General features: G+C 43.1%; 1 protein-coding gene across 13 annotated transcripts in view; it reads left to right on the top strand.

The window, feature by feature from the left end:
- Nucleotides 1-12603, top strand: part of QTMAN (queuosine-tRNA mannosyltransferase) — a 326625-nt gene that overhangs the window by 47407 nt on the left and 266615 nt on the right. For 5 of the 13 annotated variants that reach the window (XM_088474929.1, XM_088474928.1, XM_088474930.1 and 2 more), the window contains exons 1-2: nucleotides 70-162; nucleotides 609-816. In XM_088474929.1, coding sequence (XP_088331055.1) covers nucleotides 638-816 — 179 coding nt within the window. In that variant the 5' untranslated portion in view covers nucleotides 70-162; nucleotides 609-637. The other 8 variants (XM_088474924.1, XM_088474925.1, XM_088474926.1 and 5 more) reach the window with 7 other exon arrangements.

The raw sequence follows: 12603 nt of genomic DNA, 5'->3' as shown, positions 1-12603 counted from the left end.
AGCCCCATTCAAGCCAACCGCCTACGTAAGGGAAGGGGCGGAGCTACGGGACGTAGAGTGGAGCGCGAGTTATGACGAAGACGCATGCGCAAAGGTAGCGTGTAGGTACGGAGCACTGCACGCTGTGATGGCCTGCCCGGTATTTGCCCGGTGTCACTCCAGGTGACGTGTTCCGCCGGCGCATGAGGGTGCAATCTGGTGGTCATGTGACTGTTCCAAGCTCAGCTGGCGTGGTACTACAAGCCCCAGTATGCCCAGCCTGACTTGGACTGCTAGTATCAGTATGCCATGTAACCTTTGGTTGACAGGGAACACTGTATCTTGTAGCATCACTGCCTGGGTGTTTGTAGAAGACGGGGTGCTTGAACTTGTAGTTCCACATACGTCATTAAGCAGTGCTTTCCTTATACCTGGTCCCGAATAAACGATCTTGCCCATGCAGTATATGCATATTGTTGTTATGATAATTAATATTATTACATGGATCCTGGGTGCCCATACTGTGCATGGAAGTTCCAGCTTATGAGTATGGGCACCAGGCTATAACACTATACATAGATCACAGTGCATGTAGCATTTCGTGATGATTTATCCTCTTTACATTTCAGGGATCAGAACAGATTGGAAATAGCCAGAGATGAGCAGACTGTTGATAGAGGCATTTTATGGAGGGTCGCACAAGCAGCTTATGGACATGCTTCTACAAGACATTGAAGGCTGTGTTCTGTATAGTCTCCCAGCTAAGAAATGGCACTGGAGGGCCCGCACAGCTGCTCTGTACTTTATGCAAGCTGTTCCACCCAGTGATACTTACAGGTAACGTTATATAGTAAGGAAATAACTGAATATGACATTGGAGTAATGTTGGCATGTCTGGAATTATGTTATGTTGAGTGTGTAAGTGGATATACACTCTTTTTCGCATGATCTGAGCAGCACCCTGGTTTTTATTGCACACCATCTTCAAAGGCTCCGTTTTAGTCTGATGTCTGGTACCTTGCCCAGGTCTCATTGCTGCTGTTTTCTGGTCTGGCTCACACCTGCAATTTTTTTGTTTAATTAACAGAAACAGTTCTTATAAGTGAAACGGGTGTGGATTGAAAGATCTAAAGTAGAAAGGTCGACAATGTCTAGATAAGACACCAGGTGATGGACAGTCAATAGGTCGACAAAATTGCGACACACTAAAGGTCAGCATATAAGAAGGTCGCCAGGTACAAATGGTCGACAGGGTCAAAAGTTTGCCACAAACGGTCGACATGAAAATGGTCAACACATGGTTTTTGTTTTTTTTTCTAACCCTCATCTTCACCATAACCCTCTCTCCTGGTGCTTAACGCTAACAGTCAGGGTAGGTGCCTGACCCCAACTGTCCTTTCTAGTGCCTAACCCTCCCTCCTGGTGCCTAACCATCAGGGTAATTGCCTAACTAACCATCGGGATAAGTGCCTAACCTTAAAAAAATAAATAAATATATATATATATATATATATATATATATATCTCTCTCGACCTTTTGACCCTGTCGACCATTTGTACCTGTCTACCTTCTTACATGCTGACCTGTAGTGTGTCGACCTTTTGTCCCTGTTGACCTATTGACTGTCTAACATCTGGTGTCTATCTAGACATTGTCAACCTTTTTACTGTAGATCTGTAGACCGGATCTCAAGTGAAACAAGTCAAATGCAGAAGGCAGACAAATAATCCTATAAAATCATTTATTTGGGGGTTGCCAGGTGACCTAGTAAAATGTGAAATATACTTTGCTTTATCCTGATAAGTCCAGCGTATCTGCATTGCAAGAACTGCAGCATGTGGGTTTTATACATTTGGTCTTAAATCGCAGTTGGGTAAATACCTAATTTTGCATCATCTCATAGTTTTTCAGTACTGAGAACAACCTCAATAAATAAAATAAAAAAATCTAATGACAGGCCAATGCTTTCTGCTTCATTGAACCTTGGTGCTACTGTGGGACAAATAGAGACTGATGGCTTAATATGACAAAGGGCTTGATTAAATTGAACGCAAATTGAATAGCGCTGGGAAGGAGCTCCCGGAGCTATTCAATTCAGCGCGCTGTTTTGTCAGAGAATGCCGGTTCTCGCACCTTAAACATGGTGTTTAGTTGCCTGAACCAGCATTCTCTGACTAAACTGCCTGGTGCGATGCTGTTTCCGCGGCGCTAAGGGCAGAAAATAGCATTGTGCCTGTAGTTTTGTAGGATTTCTGCTCGTAAGCCCAGGAGGGATGCAAGAAGAAATCCTTAGTCAGCCTTCCCGGCGCTATTCAATTTATGTTGAATTGAATAGAGCTTAAAGAATGTACTTGATATCAAACCAATTAGCACACAGAGCTGAAATCTAATCTCCTTTCCTTCACCTATCAAATAGGTGAAAAGCAAGGCAGATTCCTTCTACACATTTAGGCCCTCATTCAGAGCCACTCGCTAGCGGCAGTACGCTCGTTCCGAGCGATGTTCGCACATCTGCGCATGCGTACGGATCGTTATACGCATGCGCGAACCAGTCAGTGCGGCCGAAATTCATGTGCTCGCAAAATAGCGAATGCCTGATAATTTGAGTGACAGGATGAGGCGTATGTGGGTGGTAACAGGGGAAGGTGCTTGAAAACGGGGAGTGGAAATCAGAACGCAGGCGTGCTTAAAGGTCAAAACGGGCGTTTTATGGGTGTGCATATTTAAAACAGCAGCGTCATTGACCACGTCACTGGGTTTTTTTTAAGCCAGAACTGTTCGCAAAATTGTGGTAGCAAAAACCAACCACAAGAATAGCGAGCAGTTCATACGCTGGTCGATGTACTCGATTAATCTAATAAATAGCGGACATGACGTATGGTGCGAGCGGCCAGGGGGCGTTTTTAACAAATAAACGAGCGTATGTTTTGCTCGCTCGTTCAGACTTAGAGGTGTGAACAGACTGCAATTTGCGAACGGATCATTTGAATAGCCACCCCTTGTTTTTGAACGAACGACCGCAAATAGCGAACGGCTCTGAATCAGGCCCTTAGTTCGATTGGGTACAGTTATCATGCAGTCCTACATCTAGAAGGTGGAATATAGGGAGTTATACAGTAATTCAGGGCAATGTTTTGTAACATGATTTTCCTTGCAAATAATCCTAATTCAGCCAGACATGGAAAAGTGCATTTGCACCACTGGAACTGGATAGCATTGGTCGTGTTTCTGTTGCATGTGCTTATAAACCTAATTACAGGTTGAGTCTCCCATATCCAAAATGCTTGGGACCAGGGGTATTTTGGATATCGGAATATTCCGTATTTTGGAATAATTGCATATTCTAATGAAATGTCTTGGAAATGGGACCCAAATACACATACAGAATGCATTTATGTGTTATATACACCTTATACACACAGCCTGCAGGTCATTTTAAGACAATATTTTTTATAATTTTGTGCATCCAAAAAAGTTTGTGTACATACATGAAATTCATTTATGTTTCATATACACCTTATACACACAGCCTGAAGGTTATTTTATACAATCTTTTTAATAATTTGTGCCTTAGACAAAGTTTATGTACATTAAACCATCAAAACTCAAAGGTTTCATTATCTCAGTCATGCTGAAAATATTCCGTATTTCGGAATATTTGGATATGGGAGACTCAACCTGTACTATGGTATTCAGAAAGGAAAACATGGGAAACCTCTAATCCTTTTTGGCGATTATCTATAATAGTATAGCTCAGTAGTTCCCAAACTCTGCCATTACATTCCACATTTTAAGGATATCTATGATTGAGGACAAGTAACATAATTAGTACCTCAATCAATTTGATTAACCAACTGGACGCAAGGATATCCATAAAACCAGGACTCTAATGGTGGAGTTTGTGATCCTCTGGTCTAGGGGTTATGCAACACACGGATCCTGCCTCTCGTTCGCAGCACTAATCGACTGGTCTAGAACCAAGTTAGCGCCATTTTGAATTACATTGGCAGTCTAGCACCCAGGTTGCTCAGTCTCATGTGACCCTTTTGTTGTTTTTTTTAAGCTATTGTATATATTTAATATAGAAAGCGGTAATGTTTGAATATCACATGTATGTATATAGAATACAATACACCATGATTGACAGTTTACTCTGCAATGCCTATTTCACTCCCAATAATTATGGCTCTAAGCCCTGCAATATATAGAAGTTAAAGGGCGGAATTCTATTGATTTCGCGGCCCGCATCTCCCGTCTAAAGTGACAGGAGATCGCGGGCCGCTATTCAATTGTGCCAGCGTTTCACGCTGATCGCACCCAAAGTGGTCGGGTTTAGCCGCGTAAAACGACTAACCCCGACCAAAGTGCTGGGCGTGATGTTTGGGCGCCCAAACATGTCACTTTTCGCACATTTCAGCTCTCATCCCCCAGGGGCTGCGAGCTGAAATGTAGCGCTTGGCAGCTGGTCGCGCCCGACAGGAGCAAGAATAGAATAGCTCCGTTGGGCGCGATAGGGGATGAAAAGAATTGAATTCCGCCCAAAGTGTTAATATGTAAACATGAAGAGTTAAGCATGTGACATGCTTAAAGCTGCATTACCGCCTAGCAAACAGTTTTTCAAAGGGGCCATTCCTTCCAGCCAGAGCCCTGGGGCTTCTGCTCTGTTCCTCTAACAGCCCCAGGCTGAAAATGAATGGGTAGGGGAAGGGATAGGAAAATTAATCACCCGCCACAATCTACAACGCACCCTCCAAACCATTCCATCATTTAAAGTTGGCGAATAACCGCAGAGTTGCAGCACCATTGTACATTTTATTTCTTTTTAGGTATAATTGCAGCTTTACACACCATTTAGATTAGTAGGTCAAGAGTGATGAGACTTGTTTTTCAATTGTACCGTTTGGAAAAACAGAAGAATACACATGTATTAAGCAAGAAGGAGCAATATTTAAATTCTCTCTGTGGTTTAAATTATTCAAAGCTATTAAATGATACATATAATGGGTTGCTGAAAGTTTAGAAAAGTACTCATAGTGTATTGAGCTTTGATCTGCTACATCTTTTGGACTCATTATTATAGTTAGCATCTTTCTATCCTAGGCTACATATTACACAATTGAATAGTAGTCCATCATGTTATCTTTTTGTCTATTCTTCATCAGTTAGGTGGAACAGGCAGGGTTTGAGTGACAGCTTGACCGACTTTCTGTTCAGGAATGCATTGTGTGGATTCATACACCGGCGCAGGGACCGAAACGTTACAGTCAGTTACTCCCATCAGACATCCTGATTGTAGCCGGTGGTTTGGTTGGCTGTAATGTAGAGCTATGGAATGTCAGGGTAACTCTGAACAGTGTTTTGTGATCCAAAAGATAGTACCGGGTGGATCTTGTGGCCTGTTCCAACTTGAAGTCACTTAGGTGGCCCAGTTTTTCATGTCTGAATGATATAGTCCTATTTGTAAATCAGAACAAATAACCCATGGGGCTACACAGGCATGGCATGGTGCTATGTGTCTTTATTTTCACTAAAGCTTATGGGTTTGTGGAGCAAAATGACGGGGTTATCACAGGAGCTGAAGTCTACAACCGCTAATGGGTGCAAGTGAGTGGGAGGAGGGCATGTCTTACAGCACTGGTGCATCTAGTTGGTGTGAAGCAGTGGAAATTTGATTTGATTTAATTTTAAAGAACAAAACTAAGTTCAATGTAACTAAAATCTGAATTGCACATAGGGCCTGATATAGAGATGGATGCAATGCGGATGTTTATGCAGCGATTATCAATAATCTTAGCACATGTCTGAGTCGCACTGCTCAAGCTTCATGTTTAATTTTCGTTGTTGCTCATGGTGAGGATTTATTTGCAAAGTGATCGACGGGTAGGGATTGATTGTGGGCAGCAATGGGGGGCTGCAATTTAAACGCAGGCGTGTCGCAACTGTTTTTAGGGCGATTCTCTGACTGCGACTGTGATCCCATACGCTGTAAAAAGGGCTTAGTTGTCTCTGTTAACGCTGCCATTCTGCACGACCTTGGGGTTGCTAAGAAAGCCGATTATCGACTGATTTGCAACCGATGCTGCTGCTTTCTACGCAGACGCTTGGATTTGTGCTGCCGCCGATGGGCGTCTCAATGCAATTCCAGACGGCCGCGACATTTGCGTATTTACGCAAACTTACTGATTTTACATCTTAGCAGCTGTGATGGTATTAGTGTACATCTCTGCATCAAGCCCATAGCTGTCGGTGGGAAAATAAAACTAGAACTTTGTATACAATGTGTGAGATCTGCGCGAGGGTCTGGGTGTGGAAGTGTATGAGCATTTTTGATATGTATCTAAAAATGTTCTGGCATGTACTTGAATCTCTACCACTGCCGTGTCCTCCAGCAAATCACAAGGTTATTTCCATCTTCAAGGTCAGCATCACAAGACATCCTGTGCTCTCTGTAATAAGCTAATCAGACATTACTCACAGACACACACCCCATTAGTTAAACTTAAATTACATTGACCTAACATAATTTAATTGTAATTCATTGGATTACCTACATTTTACTAAGAAAAGAGTTTGCACGAAACACAGAATCTAGCAATCTATCCAGTGTTACAAATGTAATCTTAATGGCTAGCTGTTGTATTCTTTTTCATGGTGACCTAATCTGATATAGATGATCTGATGTCAGTGATTTTGGCTTTTATTTTATCTTCTTTATGATAACATTCTAACGGCATGTTACAGATTGTTTATGTACATTTCTTATTTTATATTTTTGTAAGAATGGCTTTTGCAGTTTCCAAACTTTCCTTGATATAATTGTTGAAGCCTTACTTTGTGGCCCCTTTGTGTCCTTGTAAAATAGCAGGGAAACTACCCTGTAATTCTGGAACCTTGGTATTTATTACCGGCACAGAGACTGTTATGGGGAAACTGTGGAACAGAGGTCTCATTGATAATTGCTTCATACCACTCATTTTTTTGTATTTCATTTACATCAATTGATAATAAGTTAGTTTACAAACCATTTTATACTGCTCTATGGTATAATAGCATTTAAAGCTCTTCTGTATAACTGAAAGCTTGTTCCACCTTTTTTGAGTGTTTCATTCCTTACTAAGCGTGGTAAGCAAATTAGACACAGGTAATATAAGAGTTAATAGTGCCATTGCCAGTATTGCTTTTAAAATGTTACTGTCATGTTTTTAAACTTTAAAATGAGGCACAACCTATTTGGCATGTGTTAAATGCGCAATAGATTGAACCACATGAAGAAGCATATGGAAGTCACGTTTCCCCAATTTCCCGGTGTATGTGTGTGAGTGGCCCCTAAGAGTAAACTGTTTTGCATAATATAGCAACATTGTTTTATTAAAATAAAAAGAGAGAACAAAAATTGCACTAGCAATAGGCAGCATATTGGTTCTGTTGTACTGATGTTGTGATATAATTAGTACCTCAGCCAATTTGATGTAACCACCTGTGCTCAACCATGGATCTCTCTAAAATCTGAACTGTTGGGGAGCCTTGAGGACCGCGTTTGGGAACCTCTGCCCTAGCCTATCCCTAACTCTCCCAGGGGGTTGCGTAACCTTAAGGAACCTCTGGGCTAGGGGAAGGGGGGGATAGGGTTAGGCATCCCTGGGGGTAGGTTAGGGTTAGGCACCCCCACGGGAGTGTTAGGTGTAGGCTGCGGGGAAGGGGGGATTAGGTTTAGGCACTTACAGGGGGGAGGTTAAGGTTAGGCACCCCTAAGGGAGGGTTAGGGTTAAGGGGGGAAAAGGTTAGTGATAGTGGGTTACTCACCTCCGTCGGGATCCTCACTGCCTGCTTTCCAGCGTCCGTATGACATCCGTGGGACTAAAGTCCGGTGGTATATCATACCTATTCCCCTTTCACAACCCGTGCAGTTACTCTTTCCTACCTGGGGTGTTGCTCTAGCACACTCTGGTCTGTATCTCAGCAGCTTGATGCATCAGCTGAGTGTGCTAAAAGTACCAGAGCAGAGAGCGACACCCCAAGCTGGAAAGAGGAACTGCACAGGTTGTGACAGCTGCAGGGTGCTAGAATGAACGCTAGTCATGGTCACTAGATGCCTTTGGGAAAACAAAGGTCCAGTATACAAATAGATAGGTTAGAAATAACTTATGTATTCCACTAGAAGGCAGCAGGATAGGTAATACCAATAAACTCCCAGCCATCTTATCACTTAGTGAATATATTTTTTTCATTGTGTAGAGTCCCATTGAACTTTTTTTTTGTGTCGAGTCACCTATACCCCCGCAGTCTCTGCCAGCACAATGGCTTCCACCAGAATTGAAAAGTTCTGCCCCAAAACTTCTCACTTCATTTACTATTGCAGTATGAGTCAGAAGAGGTCGTGATTTGGGGTCTATGGAAAAGAAGTTAACAGATTATTTTTCCGGGAACTTGCCACTTGAGCCCTTCTGGGAAGTACAAGTTACAAATGCGGGGATGGGCGAACTACAGCGGTGTGGTGAGAAAAATGCAGGCAAGTCTGACCGTTTAATCGCTGTTTCATGGGCATGCATAAATCGTCCATCGCGATTACCTTTTGGAATATGAAAGCTGCAGTGCATGCGGCTGGTCAGACTTGACTTACATGCTGCATGACTGCTTGATGTGCGTTGATAGAACTGATGTTAAGTCTGTTGTACGTCGTCAGAAGCATATGACAAGGCAACAGTGGGCGTCCCCGTCCCTATGCTTAGCTATACTTTGGAAGGCATTAGCATATTTTCGCAGCTGTGTTCCGTGTGAAATCGCAGCTGTGATCGCATTAGCAGAAATCTCTGAATCAGGCCCTAAGTCTGTGGGCCTAGTGTGCATTATGAGCCATCCTACCAATAATAAAATGTGTGTGTTTTCTGGAATTATTAAACATATATCCTCAATCTCGCCCTCTCATCTGGCACTGTCCCTTATGCATTCAAGCTTGCACTTGTCTTCCCCATTCTTAAAAAACCTACCCTTGATCCTAACACTCTCTCAAACTATCGACCCATCTCTCTCCTCCCTTTTGCTTCCAAACTCCTTGAGCTTGTCGTTTACAACCGCCTTACCACCTTTCTTTCCTCCCACTCCCTCATTGACTCATTTCAATCTGGCTTCCGTTCTCTCCACTCCACTGAAAGTGCCTTCACGAAAGTCACCTATGACCTCCTTGCTGTCAAATCCAAGGGTCACTATTCTCCTTGACCTGTCTGCTGCTTTTGACACTGTGGACCACCCTCTCCTGCAAATCACTCCCTTAGTCTACGTGACACTGCCCTCTCCTGGCTGTCCTACCTATCTGACCATTCCTTCTCTGTCACCTCTCATGGCTCCTCTTCCCCTCCACTTCCACTAACAGTAGACGTTCCCCAAGGTTCTGTTCTTGTACCTCCTCCTATTCTCCGTATATACATCCTCTTTGGGTGAACTCATCAACTCTTTTGACCTCCAATATCATCTCTATGCTGATGATACTCAGACCTACCTTTCCTCCCCTGACCTCTTCCCCTCTCTTCTCCCACGCATCTCCAACTGTCTTTCTGCTATCTCTTTCTGGATGACCCAGCGCTTTCTTAAACTTAATATGTCTAAGACTGAGGAAGATCATCCTCCCACCCTCCCGCATAACCTCACTTCCCCCAATTTCATTATCAATTGATGGCACAACTATCTCCTCTAGCCCCAAAGTGCGCTGTCTTGGAGTTATCCTGGACTCCTCCCTCTCCTTCAAACCACACATTCTGCACCTCTTGCAGTTCTGCCGTTTCCATCTTAAAAATATCTCTAGTTTTAGACCCTTTCTCACCTTGGATGCTACTAAAACCATCATCCACTCACTGGTCATCTCCAGATTGGACTACTGTAACCTCCTCCTATGTGGCCTCCCAGACTCCCATCTCTCTCCACTCCAATCTGTCCTCAATGCACTGCTCGGCTCATCTTCCTCTCCAAACATTCTACATCTGCCTCTCCTCTGCTTCAAGCCCTACACTGGCTCCTCTTCCCCTTCAGAACCCAATTCAAGGTTCTTACACTCACCTACAAAGCCCTCACCCAATCGTCTCCCATTTACATCTCTGACCTCATCGCCCTTCACATTCCCGCCCGTCCACTTCGTTCAACAAATGCATGCCGTCTCTCTTGCCAACTGATTACTTCCTCCTACTCCCACTTCCAAGATCTTGTCTGTGCTGCTCCCCTGCCTTTGGAACTCTCTCTCTCTCCCTATCAGACTCTCCACCTCTCGACAAATCTTCAAAAGGGCTCTCAAGACCCACTACTTCACCAAGGCCTATCAGCTCTCATCCTAACCCAATGCTACATGCTCTTTCCCCCCTGTCTATTCCATCTGTGTCACACCTGTTTGTCTGCCTCTCCCCTTTAGGTTGTAAACTCTCACGAGCAGGGCCCTTTTGCCTCATGTTCTACTCCCTTATATTGCTTCTACTCCTTACTTCCCACAAGGGCCTCTAACACTTGATTGCTGACTCCATGCTGATTAATTTGAGTGTTATAATCGCTATTGCAGCATATCCTTTTCCTGTATTGGACTGTAAGTCACTGGTTTCTTGTTCAGTTATGTTTATGTACTTTGTAAGGCGCTGCTGAACACTTCTGGCGCCATATAAATAAAGCATAATAATAATAATATAGGGAAATTACAGAGCCACACATTTCCTCCTTTACCCCAACGAGCTTTAAAAGTCTCTTTCACCCAGACTCTGACCATCTGTCCTTGATGACCTAACTGAGACAGGAAGCAGAAAATTACTTAAACGGTGTTAACCTTGATTGATGCTTCATTCCTTTCGGAACAGGTGTGTTTAACATGGTTGCACATATCAACTTACAGAGTACCAGGTACATGGCTCCATCATGAGAACAGCTAATGTGTCCTTTCATCACCACATACTCAATGTGTTCTACACATCTATTAGGTATTTGACCTCTTTGTAAGAGTTTCAGCTATGAATATACTGTACAGTATAAACGTTCATGTGAGTATGGGTCCCGATGGGTGTATACATGTTAAATTAGATAATTACCTAATATCCTTGAGCTTAAAGCCTGGTAATTTTATTTTCAACACGCAAAGTTACAGTTACCACCTGTTGGCTCATTTGCTAATGACAGCCAGACAGATTGCTCTGCAATTACTTATTTTTCTTTGTAAGATAAATTCTACATCTACATGAAGTTTGTTTCAGTGGCATAAAAAATGTCTTGACCATTGGCAAGTTGTCACACTAACGGCACGGCACGGCAAACAACACAACAAACACTATGTTTAACACTCCTACACCCAGATAAGTTGTGAAAAGTACAATATTTTATTGTGTTTTTACAAAGCAGTTTTATGTGCTGTGTTCTACATTCCCATAGTACATGCACAATCTAGGAAGTTTCTAAGTGGTGCGGCATTATTATAATTCCCCTTTGTTGTAAATCGGAGCATTAACCAGACACATCAATTTCTGTCTAAGTGGAGAACCGAATATTCCTACGATGGCACACAAACCCATATATATATATATATATATATATATATATATATATATATATATGTGTGTGTGTATATATATATATATATATATATATATATATATATCTCATGTGGCTCATATAGTCATAGAACACACAGGAGACCCACACAGAAGAGCTTACAAACTGGATTTTTTTTCCTCTTCTTTTGATGGGGGAGGCAGCGTTGGGTTTGCTACTTTATATTGCATTTGTTGTGTCCTCCTTGCCTACTACCTTTTCTGCACCTCCACCTGTGTGTGCGTGATCCCTGCAGATAACGTGCACCCTTATTACTTTCATTCTATTATATATATATATTGTGATAGGATCACTGGTAAAGTGGTCTGTGACAGGAACATTTATCCCAGATTCCTGTCTTATGTGTTTTAAACCTCCAGGAGAAAGTCTGCAGTGTAGCAGGCTTGAGTTTCGGCTTTTTGAAAAGCCGGTTTGGGACCTGGGGGTTGTGGGTGAGAGGAGAGGGAGGGCTCCACCCACGGCCACTCCAGGTTTTGGTTCTCGCAGCCTGGTAACAGGCTTGTTAGGGTTTCCACCTGAGAGTGACCAATATAAGCCTTGTGTGTTTAGGGCTGAGTGTCTCACCTGGGAGAGCAGGCAGGGAGTTTGCTCAGAGATACTTGAAAACCTATCTGTAAGTGTTGTGCTGTGCCTTTGTTGCTGGTGAGGGCATTAGGCCCTGCCAGGTTCTGGTAGTGAGGGAACTACCTGTGAAGTTAGTGCCCCGACAGGGCTAGGATTTATGTTTATGTTTTCTTTATGGTATTTCTGACATTGTACAATAAAGACTGGCGCCGACCAGCTTGTACTTGCATCCAGACTGGTGTGCTGCTTCCCTGCTGCTGTGTGTGTGTGTATGGAAGGAGTCCCCTACCCAGGAGAGGGACCTCCTAATCTGACTGTGTCACAATATGGTGGAGAATGCGGGCAACCACACACACTGAAGTTGCAGCAAGAGGAAAACTTTCCGTTTAAAAATTAAAGGGACAGACACCCAATTTGTGAGTGTGGAAATAACGCTGTGTCCTTGGAGTCCCATAGAGGAGGCGTCAGCCAATGCTCAGAGAGGC

This window comes from Taudactylus pleione, unplaced genomic scaffold, assembly GCF_031769625.1.
Source record: "Taudactylus pleione unplaced genomic scaffold, aTauple2 ptg000156l, whole genome shotgun sequence".
In the NCBI taxonomy this organism is placed as follows: Eukaryota; Metazoa; Chordata; class Amphibia; order Anura; family Myobatrachidae; genus Taudactylus; species Taudactylus pleione.
The sequence above is the reverse complement of the archived record's forward strand: the minus strand, read 5'-3'. Positions and strand labels throughout refer to the sequence as shown.